Source organism: Leopardus geoffroyi, chromosome A3 (genome assembly GCF_018350155.1).
Source record: "Leopardus geoffroyi isolate Oge1 chromosome A3, O.geoffroyi_Oge1_pat1.0, whole genome shotgun sequence".
Taxonomy (NCBI): Eukaryota; Metazoa; Chordata; class Mammalia; order Carnivora; family Felidae; genus Leopardus; species Leopardus geoffroyi.
In genome coordinates this window covers 15206335-15232669 of record NC_059336.1, presented here as the reverse complement: position 1 = coordinate 15232669, position 26335 = coordinate 15206335, and the positions used below count along the sequence as shown (strand labels likewise).

The 26335-nt window shown below is 42.8% G+C and overlaps 3 protein-coding genes across 8 annotated transcripts in view; 1 reads left to right on the top strand and 2 right to left on the bottom strand.

Moving 5' to 3' along the window:
- WFDC11 (WAP four-disulfide core domain 11) overlaps window positions 1-26335 on the bottom strand; it is a 78652-nt gene that overhangs the window by 6542 nt on the left and 45775 nt on the right. For 2 of the 6 annotated variants that reach the window (XM_045444439.1, XM_045444442.1), the window contains exons 1-3: window positions 8340-8502; window positions 6999-7100; window positions 3652-3774 (exon numbers count right to left, since the gene is read on the bottom strand). In XM_045444439.1, the coding sequence (XP_045300395.1) occupies window positions 3652-3711 (60 nt within the window). In that variant the 5' untranslated portion in view covers window positions 3712-3774; window positions 6999-7100; window positions 8340-8502. Of the gene's footprint in view, window positions 1-426; window positions 725-3651; window positions 3775-6998; window positions 8503-26335 lie in introns of those variants that run through there. The other 4 variants (XM_045444437.1, XM_045444438.1, XM_045444440.1 and 1 more) reach the window with 3 other exon arrangements.
- On the bottom strand, window positions 8629-10228 carry LOC123580122 (protein WFDC10B-like). Its single transcript, XM_045444445.1, has 2 exons — window positions 9834-10228; window positions 8629-8923 (listed from the first exon to the last, which is right to left on the bottom strand). Exons 1-2 carry the CDS (start codon window positions 9922-9924, stop codon window positions 8790-8792), a joined length of 225 nt encoding a protein of 74 aa, XP_045300401.1. The 5' UTR covers window positions 9925-10228; the 3' UTR covers window positions 8629-8789.
- WFDC13 (WAP four-disulfide core domain 13) lies at window positions 15373-23160 on the top strand. Its single transcript, XM_045444443.1, has 4 exons — window positions 15373-16016; window positions 18787-18937; window positions 20390-20454; window positions 22497-23160. Exons 1-3 carry the CDS (start codon window positions 15821-15823, stop codon window positions 20430-20432), a joined length of 390 nt encoding a protein of 129 aa, XP_045300399.1. The 5' UTR covers window positions 15373-15820; the 3' UTR covers window positions 20433-20454; window positions 22497-23160.

Here is a 26335-nt window from a genome sequence, read left to right as displayed (position 1 = left end):
TAATTAAAGCCATATATAAAAAACCTGGGAACACCATGGAAGGTTTTTTGTGTGTCTCGCATCCATGAAATACAACCAGATCAACACTAAACCATTCTGCACACCTAGAAAACTGAACTGAGGATTAACACAACAATCTGCACGACCTGAACCACAGAACTCAGCAGGTACGCGGCGCAGAGAGATGAACTGGGGGAGAGAGAAGCCGCTGAGGGCAGGGAGCTGTTTTTTGCTTGTGGAGAAAGGACGGAGATGGGGGGGCGGAGAATGTGGGAAAGCACCCCCAAAAGCAGCTGGAGAGAAAGTGGAAAAGTGGAAACAGCTGCGGGACTGAACTAAAAAGGAAGAAAAGAGAAAGGAGAAGGTTTAAATTCCATTAAGACTATAAACGGGGGGCGCAGAGTCTGAAACTCTGCAGCTCGATACCTGGTGGTGCTCTGGTGAGAAGGGTGAATCCCCAGGAGCAGAGCGAAGTCCGGGGGTCTTCGGGCCACAGGGGAGAGGCGGTTTCCCTCTCTGGAGGACATCTGGTAGAGGCTGTGTGCCCCAGTGGCCCCGGGTGAACAACCACATTCGCTGGTGCCGGAACAAGTTCGCTGGGGGTGAAGCCTGGTGCCAGATGCGTGTTGTGATTTTCCACAATCCCTGAAGCGCTGCTGCTACACGATTGCGTGAACTCTTTCTGGGGCAGGCTGGCACCCGGCCGCGGTCTCTGGGCTTCGGCAGCAGCACGGTCCCGCCAACGTTCCTGGATGCCACCGGCAGCCGGCACCGGCCACTGCTCGGTGAGACCCTTTTGGCAGAGGGGCAGGATGGGTCAAAGCCGCAGCCCTTCAGAAGTAAGGGGTCGGGAAACACGGCCACATCTGAGAGAAAACTCAGGAGAGAGGTGCTGCCTGGGACTTGGTCAGGACTGTGTAAAAGCGGGGAGTGGATGGAAGCTGGAGACAAAGGACCGGTGCGCAATTGGGGGTCCGGCAGAACAGAGTTACAACACTAGTGACTGGGTAGCTGGGTGACGCCATTTTCACTGCTCCCGCGCATGCGTGTACACACCTACAGGCGCCCAACAATTCACACCAGTAAGCTGAGCAGCGCCATCTAGTGGAGAACGGAGCCATTACACTAAGCCCCACCCACTGGGCCAACCTCGCTCTTCAGGAACACAAATCTCTCCACCTGCTTAGTTTACAGACAAAAAAGCGCTTCATAGTTTGACTTCTAGGGGAAAACGAAGTAATTTCAATCGTATTTCAGTCTGCTCGCAGGTCCATCTATTCACTTTTCTTTTTTTTCCCCTTTGTCATTTCATTTCTTTTTCTTGAATACAGAAAGGGAAAAAAATTTATTTTTATTTTCAATTTCTATTAAAAATATTTTTCTTTAATTTTTTCTACACTGAAAACTATAGAAAGCTTATGAAAGAAATCGAAGAAGACACAAAAATATAGGAAAAGATTCCATGCTCCTGGATAGGAAGAACAAATATTGTTAAAATGTCAATACTAACCAAAGCAATCTACATATTCAATGCAATACCTTTCAAAATAACACCAGCATTCTTCACAGGGCTGGAACAAACGATCCTAAAATTTGTATGGAACCAGAAAAGACCCCGAATAGCCAAAGCAATCTTGAAAAAGAAAACCAAAGCAGGAGGCATCACAATCCCAGATTTCAAGCTGTATTACAAAGCTGTAATCATCAAGACAGTATGGTACTGGCACAAAAACAGACACATAGATCAATGGAACAGAATAGAGAACCCAGAAATGGACCCACAAACATATGGCCAACTAATCTTTGACAAAGCAGGAAAGAATATCCAATGGAATAAAGACAGTCTCTTCAGCAAGTGGTGCTGGGAAAACTGGGCAGCAACATGCAGAAAAATGAACCTGGACCACTTTTCTTACAGCATACACAAAAATAAATTCAAAATGGATGAAAGACCTAAATGTAAGACAGGAATCCATCAAAATCCTTGAAGAGAAAGCAGGCAAAAACCTCTTTGATCTTGGCTGCAGCAACATCTTACTCAACACATCTCCAGAGGCAAGGGAAACAAAAGCAAAAATGAACTACTGAGACCTCATCAAAATAAAAAACTTCTGCACAGCAAAGGAAACAAGCAGCATAACTAAAAGGCAACCAATGGAATGGGAAAAAATATTTGCAAACGACATATCAGATAAAGGGTTAGTATTCAAAATCTTTAAAGAACTCCTCAAAGTCAACACCCAAAAAACAAATAATCCAGTGAAGAAATGGGCAAAAGACATGAATAGACACTTCTCCAAGAAGACATCCAGATGGCCAACCGACACATGAAAAAATGCTCAACTTCACTCCTCACCAGGGAAATACAAATCAAAACCACAATGAGATACTACCTTACACCTGTCAGAATGGCTAACATTAACAACTCAGGCAATAACAGATGTTGGCGAGGATGCAGAGAAAGAGGATCTCTTTTGCACTGTTGGTGGGAATGCAAGCTGGTGCAGCCACTCTGGAAAATAGTATGGAGGTTCCTCAAAAAGTTAAAAATAGAACTACCCTACAACCCAGCAATAGCACTACTAGGTATTTATCCAAGGGATACAGGTGTGCTGTTTCAAAGGGGCGCATGCACCCCAATGTTTATAGCAGCGCTATCAACAATAGCCAAAGTATGGAAAGAGCCAAAATGTCCATCAACTGATGAATGGATAAAGAAGATGTGGTATATGTATACGATGGAGTATTACTCGCCAATCAAAAAGAATGAAATCCTGCCATTTGCAACTACGTAGATGGAACTGGAGGGTATTATGCTAAGTGAAATTAGTCAGAGAAAGACAAGTATCATATGACTTCACTCATATGAGGACGTTAAGACACAGAACAGATGAACACAAGGGAAGGGAAGTAAAAATAATATAAAAACAGTGAGGGGGACAAACATAACAGACTCTTAAATATGGAGAACGAACAGAGGGTTACTGGATGGGTTGTGGGAGGGGGATGGGCTAAATGGGTAAGGGGCACTAAGGAATCTACTCCTGAAATCATTGTTGCCCTATATGCTAATTTGGATGTAAATTTAAAAAAAATAAAAAAGAAAATTAAAAAAAGAAAAATGGTTAGATTTATGTGTATTTTATCACAATAAAGGTAGAAAAATTATAGTGGAAAATCCTGTGACTATTTTAAAATTTAACATTTATAATGAATATTTTCCCATAGTCTTAAATATTTTCTACAACTTCATTGATTAAGAGATTGGTCTGCCAATTAATCACCAGTTATTGACATCTTGGTTGTTCCAGTTTTTCCCTATTGTAAGCAATCATTTCACTATTATTAGTTACGTTCTTATAACTAAATCCTTGAGCATTTCTTTATTCCTTGGGAAAGCCAATGTGAGAAGAAATGAAAATACACACAATTTAATCTGTGCATAAATGTTGCCAATTCTCCCTTCATAATGTTTGGGTTATACTTACACCAACAGAATATTGGTCAACCCATTTTCCCTCATCCTGACCCTGAACCATAGATGATCCAGAATGTCATTCAGAGGAGCCAATGTATTATTGATTGGAAGTGCACAGTTGTATAGTGTCATACTCACAGACCTTAGGTTCATCAGACAGATTTGAAACTCACCTCCATCACTTGCTGACTGAAAGGCTTTAGGTAAGTCGTCTCATTTCTCTGAAACTTCATTTACTCACATGTAAGAATGGGAAGAATAGAGTTCATCCCATCAGGTGTTATAAGATCTTTTTCCTAAAAACAAAACAAAACAAAACAAAAAAATACAGCTCAACAAGGAAAGCAAATAAATCAATCTATAACCCATAGCCACAGCCTAAGGAGGAAATAGAGAATGCTACAAATTTCAAACAATCTGTGAGCAGAGAAATAAAACACTCATATCCAGCAGATTTGGATTAGTAGTGTTGGCATCCACATAGATGCAATGTGAAAATTAATAAAGGGAAACCTCACTGAAATGGAGTTGGGAGGCCACCAGGGGGAGTGCTCCTGCCACAATACTTGTTATCAATTGCTGACCCAACAGGAAATGTTCCCAGAAAGTGGATAGTACCTTAGCTTTGTTGTCACAGCAAGACGAAAGTTGTTCCTCCTCCCCTGGCAATAGCCCACCCAATAAGAGACTGTCACAACCAGTGAAAAGCCATTCTAGTTGGAACTCCCTGTTAATTCCCACTTTCCTCTATAAAAGAACCTTCCTCTCCTTTCTTCTCTGGACTTGCCTGTTCTTCTGTTGAAGCTTGTTAGCCCTGATTTGCAATTCTCTGCTATTCCCAAGTTAACCTATTCTTGCTGGTAAAAATACCTGACAGTTTTATATTTTAGGTTAACGGCAAAGACATACACAGATTGTATGGAAATGAGATATGAGCAGGGGGCTTAGCCTAGAACACAAGGCTGATACCTGGTAGATCAGGTCTCTCTGGTTCCTAAGAAACCATAAGGAAGGGACCCAAGGGACCCAAATAGGCAGATATTAAAAGACACCACTTCTTAGGGAATGCATGTGTGGAAAGGGGAGCCCCTGTTGGAGACTTAGTGGCAGCAGGCAAGAATGAAGCAAGTGGAGATATCAGTGGGTCTTTGGAGCCCAAATACCTGATTACATAGGTTACTCATTTCCAGAAGAAATTAATCTGATCAAGCCCAGTCTCATTTATACCATTTCTATTTGACAATGGACTGCCTCTATACACATCCCATTTTAAGACTTCATAGGTCAGATAGCTCCCAATTTGTGATGGATAATTCCAGTTTCAAAGTGACCCAATGTCCCATGGTCAGGCATTCAGTTTTTTTACTGGGGTCCACTAGCAAGTAAAGAGATGCTTCTCAAATGGAAAGCACTTGTCAACAGAAGAGGACAAGGCTTGACCTCAATACTCCAAGTGTGTGTTCTGTGATTCTCCTACTTGAGTATGCAAATGTTCTATCCAGCATCTTAATCCACCAGAGACACATTTAGTAAAATGCATAGGCTAGGTGCTAAGACCCAACTGGCAGGCAACTTTCAACATACCCTGGTCATGCTGCAGAATCTTTTCTTAATCTGGGTCTTGTTCAAAACTAGCAGCCTTAAAAGGCATGAATAGACACTTTTCCAAAGAAGACATCCAGATGGCTAATGGACACACAAAAAGATGCTCAACATCACTCTTCATCAGGGAAATACAAATCAAAACCACAATGAGATACCACCTCACACCAGTCAGAATGGCAAACATTAACAACTCAGCAGCAACAGATGTTGGCAAGGATGTGGAGAAAGGGGAATCCTCTTGCACTGTTGGTGGGAATGCAAACTGGTGTGGCCACTCTGGAAAACAGTATGGAGGTTCCTCAAAAAATTAAAAATAGAATTACCCCATGACCCAGCAATTGAACTACTAGGTATTTATCCAAAGGATACAAAAATGCTGTTTCGAAGGGGCACCTGCACCCCAATGTTTATAGCAGCACTATCGACAACAGGCAAAGTATGGAAAGAGCCCAAATGTCCACCTACTGGTGAATGGATAAAGAAGATGTAACGTACATATAAATGGAATATTGCTCGCCCATCAAAAAGAATGAAATCTTGCCATTTGCAACAATGTGGATAGAACTAGAGTGTATTATGCTAAGCAAAATAAGTCAGTCAGAGAAAGACCAGTATCATATGATTTCACTCATATGTGGAATTTAAGAAACAACAGATGAACACAGGGGAAGGGAAGCAAAAATAAGATAAAAACAGAGAGGGAGACAAACCATAAGAGACTTTTAAATACAGAGAACAAACTGACGGTTGTTGGCCGGGTGTTGGGTGGGGGGATGGGCTAAACGGGCAATGGGCATTAAGGAGGCATTGGTTGGGATGAGCACTGGGTGTTATATGTAAGTGATGAATCACTAAGTTCTATTCTTGAAATTATTATTATACTATATGTTGACTAACTTGGACTTAAAAAAGAAAAAAACTCTGGGGGCGCCTGGGTGGCTCAGTTGGTTAAGCGGCCGACTTGGGCTCAGGCCATGATCTCGCGGTCCGTGAGTTCGAGCCCCGCGTCGGGCTCTGTGCTGACAGCTCAGAGCCTGGAGCCTGTTTCAGATTCTGTGTCTCCCTCTCTCTGACCCTCCCCTGTGCATGCTCTGTCTCTCCCTGTCTCAAAAATAAATAAAACGTTAAAAATAAATAAATAAATAAATAAATAAATAAATAAATAAGAAAAAAAAAACTCTGAAAAAAATAAAAAATTAAAAAAACTAGCAGCCTTATATTTCCCAAGGAAATAGAGAATGCCCAAAAGTGACATTTGTCATCTCCAAAATCCAGAGGCCCACCATGCATTTTCTCTTGCTTCATGGTGAACAATACAAGGTGCAGGAAGTTGTCTCCTGTCTCAAGAGAATGTCTCCATATGACCTAGACCAGTGGATCTCTGAAAATACACCAGATAGAAAGTCTTATCCTCTGGCATGCACGTGATGAAGCATGTAGGATACCTACTATTTCCCCATGGTCAGTTAGCACAATGTAAATGACCTGAGAGACCAGCATGATGTCCTGTGGGATATCAAGTAATCAAAGTCTCTTCAACCTCTATCATGTCACAGGGCCAAGGAGATGAGTTAGTCCTGACTAAGATAGTGAAGGCATGTGGCTGAGTCCCTGCATATGAGAAAGCTACTTCTTATTACCATGATGAGAACTTGTGAAGAAAAAATTTGCTAAAGCATGTCTGGGGCATGAGAAGAGAACGGTGCAGAAGCCAGGGCAACTGCAAGGCCATTGTTTCTCACAGACAGACCAGCCTGATCAACGATTCTCCTCAGTTGGGACCTGGCTTTCTGGAGACCCAAGCCATGGCACAATTTACATTTGCTTCCTCCTCTGCCTCCATGAGATTCAGGGTCTTGCAGGGGTCCCCACTCCTCCGCTTGATCTACCACAGGAGCACACAGTTGTCCCATACCACAGAACTTGCAGTGCTGGCCAGGCAAGCACTCCTCCCAGCCAAAGCAGTCTAGGTGTGTCCTCTCGGTCCAGTGAGGCAATGTGGAGTGTCCAGAGAGCTCTGGGGAACACAGGCCAAGACACGAGTTATCACAATGGAGAAAAACAGATCCTTCCAGTAGAATTCATGGTCTGGGGTGCTCACACTGGTGGCAAGGAATAGGTCAGCTGGCAGCATGGTGAACCCACATAGTGGGGAACACTGGTCATGGACACGGGAGGTCATTCCCTATGTGGGCCCTGGCAGGTAGCTTTGCCTCTCTTAATAGTCTCTCCCAGGGTGTTCGGGGGCATGGCCAAGCACTGGGAAGATGCTTGCAGAGTCAGGTTGTCTGAGGAAGCACCGGCTAAGATCTCCCGCAGGGCATGCCCTTACCATCCACCTACATCTGATGATGTCTGTGCTGCTAATGGATCATGATCTCTTTCCTACAGTCTCCTAGTCCCAGCTCCCAGGGTAGGTGGAGAAGCTCCTCCAATACCAGGAGCCCTGGGATGCTTCTGAGGTGGGCCATAGACTCTGGCCTGAGGGATGCTGGTTTCTTCTGTGGGAAATCCTCACTGATGCCCACAGGAAGCACTGCCCTGGAGTTTAACACCGCACACCTGCCTCCAGCAAGCCCTGCCTACCTGCCTGAGTTCTTCACACTTGACTCCAAGTCCCCTTTGGGCACATGTGACCTAGTCCCTGGATTTAGTCCCAGAACAACCTCAGAGGAGCTCTGCTTGCACAGAATTCCACTGATTCACCATGAGACCATGGGCAACACTCATACTGACTCCTTAGTGGCCAATTAATCCTTAGTAGCATCACCATGAACCACCTGTTCCCCACCACCTGGCTTCTTTCTGGGTTAAAAGAGAGAGAGAATGAGACCATAAGGAGGAGGATTGGGGAAAGGTGGGGACCATTCATTTGATGGAAGACACTGGAGTCTCAGGTCCTGGGACCCCATTCCGTGCCCCATCACAAAAGAGGCCATATTGATGGAGGATGGGGTGGGAGACGATAGTGTAGGCACTCACTTCCACACCCATGTTCTCACAATAATGGAGGAGCAGTGAGCAAACAGGGAGTCCAGACGAACATCCTCCTCTAGCCACAACATGACCTCTCGCTGTCTTTTGGCCTCAAGCATGTCACTTAACTCCCTGCGATTGGTTTTCTATATTGTAAACATATGGTAATCTGAACCTCACAAGGAGAATGGGTAGAACAGGATGGAGGGTGGATTAAATTTAAGAAGAAGCCTCCTTGGGGACCTCCTACTTTGTGCCCCAGAGTGTAGCCCCACCCCACCTCATGTTTAACTTGGCCCTTCTGACTCCAGGCTGAGGAGTGTTCTGGTTAGCATTGGGAGGTACCACACATGAGCAGTTTCTTCCCTGGCGTCACTGGTTCAATGAGCAGATCAACAATGAGGCTGGGCCTCGGGGCCCTGGTGGGGGAGCAGGAGCCAATGGGAGAGAAAATAAAGAAACAGCACAAGGGGGGAGAGATCAGAGCCCTGGACCCAGAGAAGGGAGCGCTCTGGGGTCTGCACTGGGTCCTCAATGACTATAAGCCCTGGGAGTAAGAGAGGCAGGTCTGTGGACATTTGTTCTGGTTTATTTGACAGGAACAAACAGTTCAGACAGGGTAAAGGTGTACTCCCATTGACATCCTGGTGCCCACGATCTGAGGTCCTTGTGCTTTGATCTGAATAGAAGTTTGGGGGAGCAGAATGCAAAGTCCAGCGCCCTCACCCCCTCACTGGAGGCTCATGCAAACGTTCCCACAGAAGGTTGAACAACATACAGTATTTGCTTTTGGACACTTTAGAAAATATGAACAGTGATTGCTGCAAAGATACACGCTGGGCTTCTTCTCACAGGCCTTTAGACCTAAAAAGAGCAGAATCAGAGTCAGTGGAACCAGATCCCTCAAGAGCATTCCTCTCAAGCTTAAATCCTCTCCCCAAAACCCTAAAACCCGAGTCCTACTCATGATTCTCTTGAACTTTTCAGGGAACGCAATTTCTTCCCTTTACCCAAACCTGATGATTGTAGTATCTTAAATCCTCTATCCCCCCACCCACACACCTTCTGCCCCAACAGATCTCAATGCCTGGCCTCTCTGGGCCCTCTCCTTTCTCTGCAGACAGGAACCTGTCTCCCATGTTAGTCATGGTCTTGGTGAAGTCACCCCCATAGAATCTACACTCTGAGAATTCAGCAAAGTCTGAGACATCCGCAGACCCTCTCACTCCCCAGGATTTGCAGGGTCCAGAGAGGAAGATGACCTGTCACTGTGTCCAGGACCCCTGCCCCTTCCCAGAAAATACCACTTGCACTATTTCCCTTCTGCTGCCACCATCCTGGTCCTCTGATGAGAACTTCGACTTGACCCTGGACACCCCAAAGCTTATTTTCCCAGGGCCCTTTCATTCTGTACCCACTCCCATCAATATCTCCGGATCTTTAGAGATCACATACGTGCAGAAATCCAAGAATAGTGGTTGGGTGTCCCCAAGTGATTTTCAGCCCTGATGTACCTTTCACTACACTATGTACCATTTGTGTCCTAGTATTTGGAATGGAGAGTCAAAAGACATAGGTTCCCCCCCTACCCCCATTATTGTTCCCGGTGCGGGGTAAAGGGGCCAGAGGGTCATGACTTTGGACGACCCAGAGTCTTCATAGTGCTGTAGTCAGAGCAGGATGTGCTGAAAGGTTCCAGTTTCCAGGTCCTCCCCAGAAGCGACACAGCACCTCTTGCCCCCTTCCCTCCCCACCCCCTTAGTCCATCACCTACCCTGCATCCTGTTCAGTTTACGGTGCCCTCCCTGGGCCTGTAGCAGCAGCACAGAGAGGAGAAGCATGGGCAGGAGAGCCTGGGTTGGCATGACTCTGGCCAGAGAGGAGAGCTCTCAGTCTGGCATAGGCTTCCCTGGAGAGCTGGGTGGTTATCCCAGGCTCCTCCCTGCTTCCACTGGCCAAAAACATTTCCTCTCCTTTGCCTGCCTTTACCATGGCCTTTTCTCTGTGGCACTAGGGCTTCTGCAGACCACTCTCCTTTCACACGTCTAAACCCCTCTTTTGCACACAAAATTTTTTCCCTGAAAGAAATAATATTTCTATGTTCTAATTATAAAATAATTTACAGAAAAGAAGAAAACATTATTTTTGCAGGAAGATATAAAAACAACCTCAGTCCATCAATGGTTGAATAGATGAAGAAGATGTGGTATATATATATTATATATAAATATATTATTATATATTATATATTTATATAATATACAATATGTTATATATAATATATATACATTATTTAGCCCTGAGAAGGAAGGAAATCCTGCCATTTTTGACAACGTGGATAAAACTTGAGGCATTGTGTTAAGTAAAATGTCAGACAGAAAAAGATAAATATTGTATGATAACACCTCTATATGGAACCTAAAAATGCTGAACTGTTAGAAACAGAGAGTAGAATGATTGGCTGGAGACTGGAGAATGGGTAAATGTTGGCAAAGGGTATAAACTTCTAGTTATAAGATGAATAGATCTGGGGCTCTAACATACAGCATAGTGATTATAGATAACAAGACCATATTACCTAGTTGAAAGTTGCTAAGAGAGTAGATCTTATGTGTTCTCACTACAAATAAGAAATGATAAGTAAGTGATGTGATGGAGTGGTAGATCATTTTACAATATATAAGCATATCAAATCCACACATCGTACACCTTAAACGTATACAATGTTATATCAATTATATCTTAATAAGGCTGGAAAACAATATATTACATATATAATTTCATATATTACACACATGTATTTTTTCCTGCTTGAAAAAATTTTGAAATAGATCAATTATATCTTAATAAAGCTTAAAATATATATTAACACACATTTTCCAGATTTATTAATATATATTAATTCTAAGTAATTAATATAATACAAAATGTTATATACAGAGAGACTAGAAGAGGACATGGGAAGAATAGGAGCACACAGTAAGTATCTTAGAGCTCAGACAGAAGAGGAGATCTGTCAGCCAAGAGCCCAGGGCAGGTTCTCCAGGAGAAGGTGGTTATTGAGTGTAAACATTGTGGAGAAATATTATATGCTCTCAGAAATGAAGAAGTTGACTTCCCCCTAAGAGGAGAAAAAGGGGAAACCTGTGGACACTGGGCTCCCAATAGGCTGGGAAGCTGGGAAGAAGCTGGATAGCAGTGAAGATTTGAACCTTGTTTTGATATTCTAAACTCCAAATACAGTCTCCTTCAGTACACAGATATAGCTTATTTTTAAAAACTATGAAACTTTTATCTATTTCAGTGATATGTAATCAAACGCATTAATATAAAGAAGGGGGGGAAATTACATGATACTCTCAACTGAAACAGAAGAGACATTTTACAAACGCACCACATTCATGAAACTAGCAACAGAAAGAACTTCCTCAACATGATTAAAGGTATCCATGAAAAATACACCACTATCATCATATTCAGTGGTGAAAGAGTGAAAGCTTTCCGCCCAAGATCAGGAATAAGACAAAAATGCAACTGTCATTATTGCTGGTCGACATTGCACTGGAAGTTTTAGCCAAAGCATTTAAGCAAGAAAAAGCCATCTAAATTGGAAAGAAAGAAATAAAATTCTGTCTTTTTGCAAATGACATGATCCCATGTAGAGAAATTCCCCAAGAATCCACACAAAAAATTAGTAGAGCTAATAAACAAATTCACCAAAGTTGCAAAGTATAAAAATAACACACAAAAATCAACTGTGTTTCTATACATCAACAGTTAGCAATCCAAAAGCAAAATTAAGAAAACAATTCAATTTATAATAAGATACAAAATGATAAAATATCTAGGAATAAATGTAACCATGAAGGTGAAAAACTTGTGCACCAAAAAATACAAAACATTGCTGAAAGAGATTAAGGAAGACCTAAATAAATTAAAAGACATCCCATATGTGTGGATTGGAAGATCTAAGGTGTTAAAATGGTGATGCAATGGAATCCCACATAAAATTCCAATGGCTTTTTTTTTTTTTTTTTTGCAGAAATGAGGAAGCCAAACCTCAAATTCACATGGAATTTCAAGGGGCATGCCATATACACAAAAACATATTGATAAAGTACTACAAATTGGAGAACTCACATTTCTCAATTTCAAAACTTACTACAAAGCTACAATAATCAAGAGTGTGGTACTTGCATGAGGACAGACATATAGATTAACAAATAAAATTGAGGGGTGCCTGGGTGGCTCGGTGGTTGAGCGTCCAACTTCGGCTCAGGTCATGATCTTATGGTCCGTGAGTCCGAGCCCCACATCAGGCTCTGTGTTGACAGCTCAGAACCAGGAACTTGCTTCAGATTCTGTGTCTCCCTTTCTCTCTGCCCCTCCCTTGCTCACACTCTGTCTCTCTCTCAAAAATAAAAAACATTAAAAACAAAAACAAATAGAATCGAGAGTCCAGAAATAAACCCACACATCTATGGCCAATGATTTTTAACAAGGGCATCAAGACCAAGAATAGTCACATCAACTAATGGTATTGAGACCATTTGCAAAAGATATCTAAATGCAAAAGAATGAAACTGGACCCCTATATCACACCATATACAAAAATTAATTCAAGGTTGATCAATGATTTAAATATAAGAGGTACAAAATTCTAAGATGAAAGTGTAGAGGTAAATCATCATGACCTCGTATTAGGCAAGAAATGGCATCAAAAGCATAGCAACAACATCAACAAAATAGATGAGTTGGACTTCATCAAAGTTAAGAACACTTGTGCACCAAATGACTATCAAAAAGGTGAAAAGACAACACATAAAGCAGTAAAATATATTTGAAAAATATATGTTTGATAAAAGTCTAATATCTGGAATATAAAAATAACTCTTCCAATTCAAAGATAAACAACCCAGTGACAAAGTTGCAAAGGACTTGAATAGACATTTCTCCAAGGAAGAAACAGAAATGGCCAGCAAGCACATGAAAAGATGCTCAACATCATTAGTTATTAGGGGAATGCAAGTCAAAACCACAAGTAAATACCACTTCACACTCTCAGGGATGACTATAAACAAAGGAGGAGGAGGAGGAGGTGGAGGAGGAGGAGGAGGAGGAGGAGAGGAAGAAGAAGAAGAAGAAGAAGAAGAAGAAGAAGAAGAAGAAGAAAGGGAAGAGAATAAGAGTTGGCAAGGATGTGGAGAAATTGGAACTCCTATGCATTAGTGATAAAAAATGTATGTTAAATAGTTCAACAACTGTAGAAGCAGCCTGAAATTTCCTCAAAAGTCAAACATATAACCCATCAATTCCACTGCTAGCTATTATACCCAAAAGAATATGTATATATACATATATACATATATATGTATATCTATATATACTAAAAAGAAGTGAAAATAGGTGCTAAAAAAATTACTCATACACAAACATTTGTAGTGCACTATTTGCAATCACCAAAGGATGGAAACAACCCAAATGTCCATCAACAGATGAATGGATAAGCAAGTTGTGGCATATACATGAAATGGAATATTATTCAGATATAAAATGAATAAAGTACTAATACATACTACAGTGTGAATGAACCACAACAACCACAGAGATAACACTCCTCACTTATTTTGGCAAAAATTCAAAAACACGACCATACAGTCTGTTATGGGAAACACCCATGCTCACATGGTTGGTGGCAGTACAAAATAGGATAAACTTTATGGAGTAGAATTTAGTGATATCTAACAAAAGTATGTATAAATTTACCCTTTTATTTATTTTTTTTTCAACGTTTATTTATTTTTGGGACAGAGAGAGACAGAGCATGAACGGGGGAGGGGCAGAGAGAGAGGGAGACACAGAATCGGAAACAGGCTCCAGGCTCTGAGCCATCAGCCCAGAGCCTGACGCGGGGCTCGAACTCACGGACCGCGAGATCGTGACCTGGCTGAAGTCGGATGCTTAACCGACTGCGCCACCCAGGCGCCCCTAAATTTACCCTTTTAGGCAACAAAAATACCTACAAACATTTACCCTGATGTTACACCTTCAACAATACAGAAAATATGCATATGGTTGTTCACTGAAGCATATTTGTAATAGCAAAATCTTGGAAAATACATAAATGCCCATTGAAAGGATATTGGCCAAATGACTAAGTTTGTGTGTACACGGTAGTGTAGAACACAGCTGTAAAAAGGGAGAAATTGCTACGAGCTGCCTTAGGGTAATTTTCAGGATATATTGTTAAATGAAAACAACAAAGTGCAAGTGAGTATATTTGTGCAAGAAAAAAAAAGGAAATTAAAGATTCAGGTAACTAATTATCTTTATCTTACACAAAATTTCCCACATATTTGATAAAGTCTGCTCTTCAGCACATTCTATGAGGTTAGTGCAAACTTACTACAAAACCAAGCAAGGACAGTATGAGAAAGGAAAGTTACAGGCACAGTTCTCTTATGAATATAGATATAAAATCCCGTAAAAATTGGAAACTGAACCAAATGATATGAAAAATGATAATATAAAATGATCACATTGGATGACTGGAGAAATGCAAGAATGGTTTAATGTTAGAAAATCTGAAATGTAATTCAACACATTAACAGAAAAAAAAGCAAAAATATAACTTCACATAAATTAAGGAAAATTTTCTTGTCAGGAATGAAAGAGAACTTTCTGGACCTGATAAAAGATGTTTATGAGAAACCTAAAACAGATACTACCCTAAAAGGGGAAATTCAAGAAGCTTTTATTTTTACTTACTTACTTATTTTAGAGAGAGAGAGAGAAAGTGCATAAGTGGGGGAGTGGGGGAGTGGGGCAGAGAGAGAGAGAGAGAGAGAGAGAGAGAATCTTAAGCAGGCTCCATGCGCAGCATGGAGCCCCACACAGGGCTCGACCCCACAACCCTGGGATCATGACCTTAGCCAAAATCAAGAGTTGGACACTCAACTGACAGAGCCACCCAGATGCCCCAAAAAGCTTTCGTTTTAAATCAGGTGTCAGACAAGAACATGCACATCCTCACTTCTATACAATAATGTATAGAGGCCCTAGTCTGCACAAGAAGGCATTAAGAATGGCATAAAGTTTATTTAAAAAAAATTTTTTTTAACGTTTATTTATTTTTGAGAGAGACAGAGACAGAATGTGAGTGGGTTAGGGGCAGAGAGAGAGGGAGACACAGAATCCGGAGCAGGCTCCAGGCTCCGAGCTGTCAGCACAGAGCCCGACGCGGGGCTCGAACTCACGAGCTGCGAGATCATGACCTGAGCTGAAGTCGGTGGCCTAACCGACTGAGCCGCACAGGCGCCCCAAGAATGGCATAAGTTTAAAGAGAAAAATACAATTGTCATCATTTGCAGATGATGACCACCCAGAACACTGCAAGGAACACACCAAGAAATTAAGATGAACAGGGGGAGAATTTAGCAAGATAGCTAGTAACAGGTCAATACACGAAAGTCATTTCTCTACATTAGCAACAAACAGAAAGAAATAACCAAAAAGTTGCCATACTGCTTACAATTTTATTTTAAAAGTCCAAGTCTCTAGGAATAAATATAACAAAGACATGCCAGAACTCTACATGGGAAGAATTGTTAAAATTTTGCGAAAGGACAGCAACAAGATGGATGAGAGACATAACAAGTCCAAGATTAGGGGATAAAATGGGTGTGAATTTGAAAACACTACCTGTCCCTGGGGTGGGTGTGGTTGGGAGGCACTTGGATGTGTCACTGGAATACACAATGAATGACCATGCCTCTAAGTTGCCCTCTCTTTCTCTCTTCTCGTTTGAGCTGTGCCTGGTCAAACCCAGCAGTCCTCAGCCAGGACTTACCAACCCATCCTGCCAGCAGCATGAAGCCTGTGCTGTTTCTTCAACTTCTGCTGTTGATTCACGTAGCACCTCAGCGGGTGTCTGGGAGTCCCAAGCAACATTTTATGAGTACGTGTTGGGTCTGGGCTCCAGGGAGGGAAGCAGCATTTGTAGAGATGAGAGGATCTGAGGGCTGAGGATACGCATTGTGAAAAAAATATAGTATCATGTTCAAAGGTGCAAGAGTTATTGTCAGTAAGATCCAGGTTTGAATCCCTACTGTGTGCTTACTGAGTGGTCTTGAACAAAAGTATCTGGGACTCAGATTTTATCTTTGCAATTGATACAATGATCTTGGGACAGTTGGGAGGAGAAACTGAGATAATGCATGCACACAGAGTGCACTCTTACTGGACCATGGTAAATGCTCAATAAGAATTAACTACCGCAAATGTTATCAGCCTCATCATCCAGGTTATTCTTGCTGCCTAAGTTCCTTCACGGATGCATGCGCCAACTTTTCAAGCATTAAAACAGAGAGGAAAATTACATTGGTAGAACTCGAGCTGTCACCTACATAATCTCTGCCTTGGAGAATGTTTTGGGAGGGAAGGAGAGAAAGCCTTACATTTTATTCCACATTTTTTTAAGTTTATTTCTTTGTTTTGAGAGAGAGACAGAGCACAGGTGGGAGAAGGGCAGAGAGAGAGAGGGAGAGAGAGAGACAGAGAGACAGAGAGAGAGAGAGAGACAGAGACAGAGAGAGAGAGACAGAGACAGAGAGAGACAGAGAGAGACAGAGAATCCCAAGCAGGCTCTGCTCTGACAGCACAGAGCCCAACACAGGGCTTAAACTCATGAACGGTGAAATCATGACCTGAGCCAAAATCAAGAGTCAGACACTCAACAACTGAGCCACCCAGGTACCCCTATTCCACATTTTAAATATTCAGAGGGACCTGCACAATTGCCACTGACTGTCATCAATGGCAAAGTACAGAGTCCATCTCAGCAGCCACCATTGCCCAGCTCAACCTGACAAGAGTGCTGACCATGTTATGTTGACTTTGACCAATGCCAAATGGGAAATGAACTATTATCCATCATACCTGCACCCTTCTATGCAGAGAGCATCCTCAGAATACTGAGGCTCAGAAGAGGGATGTGAGTACTATCTCAGGTGTACAGGGAGGGAAGATCCTGTTTTAGGGGTCTCAGAGCAGGCACGCAGATTTGTAAGACTGAGGGAGGCTAAACTAGATGCAAGAGAATGGGGGAATCCAGGGTAGAGTTAATTGGAGAATAAAGGACTAAATTTTTTTTTAATTTTCTTATGTTTATTTATTTGTGAGAGTGAGAGAGACAGAGCACGAGCTGGGGAGGGGCAGAGAGAGAGGGAGACACAGAATGCGAAGTAGATTCCAGGCTCTGGGCTGTCAGCACAGAGCCCCACGCAGGGCTTGAACTCACAGGCCACAAGATCATGACCTGAGCTAAAGTTGGACGCTTAACAGACTGAGACACCCAGGGGCCCCTCGAGGACTAAAATTGGAAAGGAAATACAAAGAGAGGTCCTGAAAGACTAGTAAGTCTTTGTGAGTAAAATTGGGACCAGATACCCAGAAAAGGAGGCAAAACTTGAGAAGATCCGCCTCTCTGAGATCCCTGGCTCACAGACTCCTTCCCCACACTGTTCCATTGATTCCCCAAGCTCGCCCAAAGTGGGGGCCAGTTCCAATTTCTTGCACTGAACTAATGAGCCATGGGATAACTTGGAGACCCAGGGTGAGCTTCATACTGGTCTCTGCCAAGTTGTCAATAGCTTGGGCCTTGGCTTTTTTCTCTGGTGCCATTTGCTGTTACAATTATAGCCCCCAACTTCATCATCATTTGTTCCTTCCAGGACGGTATGATATCCTATGGATCCCCTTCTAATTGCAAATACTTGCAAAGGAATAAGTCAACAGGGGTTTATAGAATGCTCCACCTATGACATTTGCCCCGAGAAAGGGCAAGTCACAAGGTACAAAAATTAACGCCTGGCCTGGCTTCAATAAAGGGGTTTATGGTGCCTATTCTTAATGCCATGGAGTTCAAGAACAGAAAGAAGATTGTGAATTGGAGCCCTGCAGTAGGATCTCCTGGTGCAGGTGGTCTGGACTTTGACCCAAGAACTAAGAGATGGGAGAAATGGGACGTTAGCATGAAGATTCTTATTCTTTTCTAATAGTACAAAGTGGGGGCATCCTGGTTCTCTGGCTTCCTTATCAGAAGAGACCTGGGAGGAAAGAAAAGCCAATCTTTGCACCCCATTCTGAAATGCCCACCCTCAACTCCATGAAATAAGTCGCCCTCAGAACTCATTTGTGATTTGGGTTCTAGCATTCTGATGCCAGTATCATCAGTTTACTGTGTGGTCTTTGCCCTTTCCCAAAATCTTCCTTCCCACTCATTCTTCCTACACACAAATAATACATGTTAGGTCAACCCTGAGATAAACTATGTTGTTAATGAAAGTTCGTACAACTTGTTTGGGACTATGCAATGAGTCAGTGCAAATGCACCTACACACCCCTCTCTTGCTCACCACACACTGTTCATTCCCTTGAACCGGACCCAGCCAGGGTCTATAAGATATCTGATCTGCAAGGAGGTGAATCACCAGTGGGTGTAGGGTTCTGCCTACCTCTGTCTTCTATCAGATACCCAGAGTTCTTGGTTTTCCCTGCTGAGAACTCAGAGAAAGGCAGGAGCTACAGACAAAATCTGATTCCACTTCCCTATAACCACAGGAGAAAGATCAGGGTGGCTGATTGCCTGGAAGTTCCTTAGGCTTTTGGAGTTCTGAATGTTACTCCAGCCTACTTTAAGCCCTTCTCTTTCCTGTTCTGTGTTCCAGGGAGTATCTTGGAACCGCCACCCTGCAAATCAGACCCTGAAAACTGCACTCATTTCTGTACATTGCAGGAAGATTGCCATAAAGGATTTCAGTGCTGTTCTGCCTTCTGTGGGATAGTCTGTACTCTAAACATAAATATAAACCATGACAGGTAAGGGGATTCTCATTCCCAGTTCTGATCCAGCTGCCATTTGGGAATTCAACAGAAGAGTCTCTTACCAGCCCCTACAGTGGAACTATTTTTTGAACATTCACTTTCTCTTTACCAACAATAATTTCCTTAAATGTCCTGACAAAAAGAGGCTTCCTCCACTCCCAAACTTGTCTCCGCATCACCACATCTGTGAATCTCTGAATATGCCTCTCTGAACTCACCCAAAAACCCATCCACAGACCCTGCCTTGTCCCATAATCCACTTTTATCCAGAAGCCTGGGACATTATATCTGCAAGTCTCACCCAAATCTCAAAGTCAATCTGTTTTTTCTGGTTTTGCTTTCCCTCTTTCATCCAACACCAACCTTTGGCTCCCAGTGTTCCTGGGCACTGCACATCCTCCAGCCTGAGCAAAACTTTGGTTATTTGCTGAGGCATTAACACTGGCCCCAAGTCTGCTGAATGGAAGTGCTTCCAGAGCAGAGAAAGGGCATTAAAGAGCTATGAGACATCTGGTTTTCTAATTCTATCTTCCAACTATGTCTTTCTATGACCTTGAGCAAGACATGTTTGCCTTTCCTATGTTTGTCTTTGTTTTTCTCATGCATGAGATAAGGACTCTTTAATTCAGCCTTACGAGATTGCTATAAAGACCCACAAGGCAAGAGACTCAACCAGTGACCTTCTAAGCTGTCTTGTTTACTGCTGTATTCCCTGCCCTGAGCACAATACCCAACATAGGACACAAGGAACAGAGTGATGAAGTAGGGGCCCAGAGCCAGATACCCAGACCCAAATCCTGGCTCTATCACCTCTTAGCTGAGTGATCTCAGACAACTTAATCAACCTCTCTCCGGGCATCAGCTTCCTCATCTTTAAGACTGGAACAAGACCGAGATTAAATTAGATAACCCATGCAAGCTCTGAAAACGTTACTCATGACAGATTAATTACTCAGTAAATTTTGCAATTAGGCAACCACTTCTTTCTTAAGAGGTGGGCCTTTGCAGTGAAACTTCACATGTTTCCAGGCTCTAAAGTGGAATGCAGAAGCATAAGTAAGACTTTTTGTTGTCCCTTGGTTCTTTGAGGTTCTGCTTTCTCTATGGCAGGAAAATTTAGCTTTATGGTCTAGTTTTAATGGTGGAAGTAATGGAAAAATTAAATAACTATATTTCTTTTTTTAATTTTTTTAAAGTTCATTTATTTATTTTAAGAGAGAGAGAGAGAGAAGCAGAGAGAAAAGGAGAGAGAGAATCCCAAGCTGAGTCCACTGCCAGCATGGAGCCCAACCCAGTGTTCGAACTCACGAACCAGGAGATCACGACCTGAGCTAAAACCAAGAGTCAGACATGTAACTGGCTGAGCCACCGAGGCACCCCTAAATACCTACATTTCTAAGAACAAAACTTAACCAGAGAATATTTGAAAATATTTTTCTTCTACAGAACCAAACACAGGAACATAAGAAACATCATGGCTGGTAACTGAGGCATGTTTCTCAGAGCATTTTGTAAGTATGGGGGTTTGGCCTGAGATTCCCAGCATAGCCTTTTCCAGTTTTCCTCCTCTAGCCTCTCCAATATTCCTGCAATGTCAGAATAGCCTTTTGTCATCCCAGTTTCACCCTTCTCCATTACTCCCCGCACACACACCACCACCGTTTATGCTCTCATTCCCTGGAGCGGGATGTGGTCCAGGGTGAGTTCTACCTCACAGAGCAACAGAAGGAGGCAGAGTCATGGCCCCAGGGGAACACAGGGCCCTCACATCTGAGCCATTGCCAAGGATCAGGTTCTGCCAGCCTGAGGGTTAATGATGTCCCAGGCAGGATGTCAAGCTGAGCCCTTCACACTCTGTGTGGCCTTAGTTTCCTCACACCTCTGAGACCATCAGCTTCCTCGTGTGAGAGATGAAGAGACCATCCATGTGTCAGGTTTTACGAGGATTACATGAAGCCACGTGGAATGGAAGAACTTGATCGTTGCAAAGGGTCTGCAAAGGTTAGAAGCTGCCAGCAACCCACTCTTTATGGGTTTCAGATTTTGCCTCTTAAAAAAAGGGGGGATCATCTTTATTATTTTACAATGTTACAAGAAAGCTGAGCAAAATAGAGCCCTCTGTAGCTCCACCACCAAAACAAAGCTACAATTTATAATTTGGTGGATTTTGCTTTAGACTGGAAAAAGAGGAGGACCTTAGGGTCTTCTAACAGTCCTTCGGAAATCCCCAGAGTTTCCAAGGGTTATTTCAGCTTATACGGTCCTTTCATTAACCCTGTACAAAGGAGTTTGATAAATGGTGAGAAGTGGAGTCCAGTGGAGGAATTTACGTGCATGAATACCACCTTGTTCAGACCCTGGTGAGTCAGCCATGCTAACTCCTCTGCATCTTGTAGATGATTAGGCACTCTGACCACACCCTGGCTCTCCTTCAGGGCATCCGCATTGTCACATAATCCACGGCCTGCACAGTGGGAAGATACTGAGCCTGTAATAAGAACCCAGGGGTTCTATCCAGGTGAGAGGTAACAGAAGGTGGCTGGTGCAACTATATAGAGTATTTTTATTGCAGTTTCAGGGTTGTGTGGCTACAGGTATATGAGCCGTAGCAAGCCTCATCTTAAGCATTGCCCAGAGAGACAAGACTTCGCCTTCGACAAGCAGAAAAACACTGCCATAGACCTGAATGTGTCTTCTATAGAAATAGACATCCCCATCCTGTTATCTTCTGGTAGGCTCAGCTAAGACTGTGCCCTTTGATGTATTGCATTAACTGTGGTATCTGTTAGATCCCCATGTCAGAATGTTTGCTCTCCCCAATCCTGCAGCCTGTCCTCTGGAGAACCGTTCCCCTCGACTGGCCACTACTGCTCTGGAGGAGCTGGTGTTGGCTGGGAAGCTCAAGTGAGGAAGGAGATAGCAGTGCCAGTGAGGACCTGAGAAAAATGCTCACCTTATTCCCAGAAGGTGCTGTGTTCAGCTGCCTATGGTGGTAAAATGGGCAGAACAGCCCCGGCATACCTCGCCAGTGTCTTCCATACAATCTGGGCTCTGGTGGGTGTTGCCAAGGGCTTCCAACTTTTTAAATGTGAGCTAATGTTTTAGCCATGCTTCACTTCATTTGGTCCCCATAGCAGCCATTATACCCAGTTTACAGGCAAGGAAACTGAGGATCATAAAGTCACACGCACAGCATTAACCAACGGGTCAGTGGTGGAGCTAGTATATAGCAATATAAGTGCTTTAGGTCCTAGCTGCTCTGGGACTCAGTCCAGCTTTGTCCCTGCTGGCCTGGGGGAGCTGGGCATTTCCAACTCCTTGGGGCCTCAGTCTCTTCATTTATAAATAACACCTACCTTCAGGAGTGTCATGAGACCAAATGAGATGATGGAGGTAAAGCACGTACCACAGCACCTGATAGAGAGTCTGAGGAGAAGGTTACCATCATTGTTCACGTCTTCTCAATCCTTCTTTTATCCAAAATTCTTGTTTTAGAAAAGAATCAAAGTGTATCTTCCATCTGAAACTCTATGTTTTTAAAAAATTTGTCTAGGTTCCAAATAAATTAGCTCCCAGAGAAGATAAGCGGCATGTGTCTGACCTTGGAAACATCTAAGACGGAGTCAACCATAGTTGCGGAAAGTACTCCATCCCTGAGAGATAATATAATTAAACCACGTGATGAAGAACCAGATAATTCAACGATGATCTTGATTCCTCTCCTAAGCCTCCAGCAACTAGGGAAGATGTTTCTTCCCCTGCAAATCCCATGGGAATGTGCCAACTTGGAAATTTGTGGTCACCTAGTCCCACGATACCACTCCTGCAACCACATCCCATCCAAATGAACTTATTCCAAGATAAATTTATCACAATTCCATGTTGCACTCTTCTCTTCTGTTTCCCCCTTTCTAATCCAGCTGATCCCTGGTGACCCCTGACCCTGAGCTGGAAACATTGTTCAAAAACTCTACAGGCTCCTTCACTGCCATCAGCTGACCTGATGTGGTTCAAGGTGACTTCTCACACTAAGAGTGGCTGGTTCAAACTATAGCTACCACTGTTTGAATGACCTGAGTTTGTTCTGTCCCTTACAAGAACACTGATCACAGGAGGCGATTTAAAGGTGAATTTATATTGGGGCGCCTCGGTGGCTCAGTCGGTTGAGCATCCAACTTCGGCTCAGGTCATGATCTTGAAGTTCACGAGTTCAAGCCCCACATTGGGCTTTGTGCTGACAGCTCAGAGCCTCGAACCTGCGTTAGATTCTATGTTTTCCTGTCTCTCTGCCTCTCTCCCTCCCTCTCTCTCTCTCTCTCAAAAATGAATTTAAAATTTTAATATATATATATAAATTTATATTAATTACAACTCAGTAAAATGAAATATTCTATCAGCTCCCTAGTCTCACTAATCACATTTCAAGTGCTCAATAACCATCCTTCGCTTGTAGCTACTGTATTGAACAATGCAAACAGAACATTTCCAACACGGCGGAAAGTTCTATTGGAAACATTGCTTTGAGTTATATGGAGCTAATGTCTAAATAATAAAGGGGAAAATAAAGATCATGATGTCAGAGAATTTTACAAGGGTTTACTATTATAGAAGTTTTTATTTTACATTTAATGTATTAGCGTTTAGTTCCAATTACTTGTAAGGAAATAAAATTTGAGGATATGTGCTAATTGTCGAAGCATGTATTTGAACTTTTTACTCTGCTATAGTATAACAGTGTAATATGAAAAGAACCTGAGGTAGGGACCGGCAGTGAAGACATTGGGAAAATGAAGGTCTTCTATCTCATAGCCACCCACACTGCGGATTTTCCAACTGAAGGAATTGGGAGTGATACAGGAATGGGCCCATGTTTTTGGAGGATTAGATGAGTGTTGGACTGGAAGGCCCACAGCCATCAAACCAAGTGAAAACTGTTACTAAAAGTGGTGTGGATAGATAGTCATCAATATTACCTATAAATGTAAAATATTTGAATCAACTTTAATTTTCAACAATAGGAGACTAGTTATGTAGATTATGATAGATCCCTGGTGTGAAACAAATGTACTTATGACAGGCTGTGAAATGGAACTTCGTCCTTTGTCTCATAGATTTTAGCTGAGACTTTGTAACTACAGACAATTATCGACCAGTGCCCACCCATTCTAAAGAGAAGTGTGAAATACCTGAAGATGAAAGTATTTACAAGTGGCCACAGTGGGTCCAATGGCCCCCTTAACCTCTAGCCATCCAAGAGAAGGTTAGATCTTTAATGTACAGAGGGTTCGTGAACATGCTTTTGGAAGAGGTGTCATAGAACTAAGGAATGCTGTGCTCCCCTCCACCCTGCCTAATGAGAGGCTTTAGAGGAATCAACCATTCACAGGTGAGTTGAATCTTCTGCCCGAAGAGACATTGACATTCCAGCCCCAAGCTGGGTGCAGATGAACTTCAGGAAGAGGAGATCCCCTACCCTGCTGCTGTCCAAGCAGAACATATAAGAGTGCTTAGAAGAGATTGAGGTGTGTCCTCTGAGGTTGAAAGGCATAGAGACTATCGTCTAGATGATGAGAGGTGATGGGAGATGTCTTCCCATCCAGAGTCTGAAAAAGATAGGACCTGAGGCTTTTTGTGAGCCAAGGAAATAACAGAAGTATCCAGGCTTGGGACATCTTGGAAAAACTTCAGCAAGAAGGCTACGAGCTGTGGATACCTTGAGTGTGTGTTGCCAGGGGCAGTTATAGAAGAAGTTAGCATAAAGTGCTTCACCTCATCAGGGAATGCTGCAGTCTGGAACTGAAAATGGCCCTCGGACTGAGGGGGATGGGTATGGACATGCCTTAAGAAAGGCTAGATTAGAAATCCTCCAAAGACTCATCAACCCAAGATTCCCAGTTCCCCTTCTGTCTTACCACAGATCTTTCTTCTAAGGCTCCAAGAATGTCCCCAACAATGGCAATTGTGTTCTACCAGTTTGGGGTTTTTTTTGTTTGTTTTTGTGTGGTTTTTTTGGTTTTTAGTATCCCAGGGCAGAATTCCTCTACCAAATGTCAAAAAACCGTACCTAGTTTATGGAATAAGACTGCCAAGTGGCCACTTTGTGCTTCTTATTTCACTGAACAAATCAAAAGAAGTTGCCCTGTTGGCTGTAGTGATCAGTCACCATTACAAAGGAGAAATAAGACTGCTACTCAACAGTGGGGCAGGAATTAGAGCTAGAACACAGGAACTTTCTAGGTCTGGCATAGTAGAAGATAACAGCAACCAATACAGACAGAGCCATGAAGAGCTCACAAGCTTCAGAAATGAGGATTTGGGGGGTGCCTAAGGGGCTCAGTTGGTTAAGTGTCTGACTTTGGCTCAGGTCATGATCTCACGGTTGGTGAGTTAGAGACCCGCATCGGGCTCTGGGCTGACAGCTTGGAGCCTGGAACCCGCTTTGGATTCTGTCTGTGTCTCCCTCTGTCTGCCCCTCTGCTGCTTGCACTCTGTCTGTTGCATTGTCTCAAAAATAAATAAAAACATCAAAAAAAATTTTTTTAAAGAAATGAGGATTTGGAACATTCTACCAGGTGAGAAAAACAACAACATTAATCAGCTGATGCATTGCTGGCTGAAAGCAAGGGAATGTGGATGAACAGTGTGAGGAAGAAGTCAAAAATATCAGCCATGACTTTCTGATCAGAAAAGAGGACCATAATTTTCTCTTCCTTGCTATACTATGGATGTTTATAAATATAAACGTCATTAATATTGTATGCGTGTGTTTATTTTAGTTATTTTCCATCTCCCATGTTCTTCTACTATTTTATATTATGTGAGCAGGTAATATTTACATCAGAATTTTTTGCATGGGTGTTTTAGTCAGCATTGTTCCATAACAATCCCCCACCAGTAAATCTCAGTGACAGCAACAACAAAAGTTTATTTCTCTCTCACACATAAGCAGGAAAACAGATGTCTAACTAGTCTAAACTGGATTTGACTGAGCTTAGATCCGGGCCAAGGGTAGAGTCAACTTTTGATCCTTGTGTCTCTCATTCTTCTTGGACCAATTGTTTCTCAAGAAACACTCTTCTTGTGGCAAAATGCAGAGCTCAAAAGAGGAAATCCAACCTGCAAGCATATTTCAAGCCTGATATTATTCTTTGACTAAAGCAAACAAAAGGATCAAGTCCAAAGTCAAAGACCTAGAAAATACAGAGGGAGTACAGTCTGTCCACCGGGAGGCCATTGGAAGAGGGTAGATCTATAATAATGGATTTGAGGGGCACCTGGGTGGCTCAGTCGGTTAAGTGCCTGACTTCGGCTCAGGTCATGATCCCATGGTTTGTGGATTTGAGCCCCACATTGGGCTCTGTGCTGACAGCTCAGAGCCTGGGGTCTGCTTCG

Excerpts from the sequence above, each read along its gene's own strand:
- WFDC13 (XM_045444443.1), top strand. The coding sequence starts at position 15,821 with ATGACCATGCCTCTAAGTTGCCCTCTCTTTCTCTCTTCTCGTTTGAGC. Across the intron at positions 16,017-18,786 it reads TCCCAAGCAACATTTTATGA|GGAGTATCTTGGAACCGCCA; the intron begins GTACGTGTTGGG and ends TCTGTGTTCCAG. Across the intron at positions 18,938-20,389 it reads ATAAATATAAACCATGACAG|AACCAAACACAGGAACATAA; the intron begins GTAAGGGGATTC and ends TTTCTTCTACAG.
- LOC123580122 (XM_045444445.1), bottom strand. The coding sequence starts at position 9,924 with ATGCCAACCCAGGCTCTCCTGCCCATGCTTCTCCTCTCTGTGCTGCTG. Across the intron at positions 8,924-9,833 it reads TAAACTGAACAGGATGCAGG|GTCTAAAGGCCTGTGAGAAG; the intron begins GTAGGTGATGGA and ends TGCTCTTTTTAG.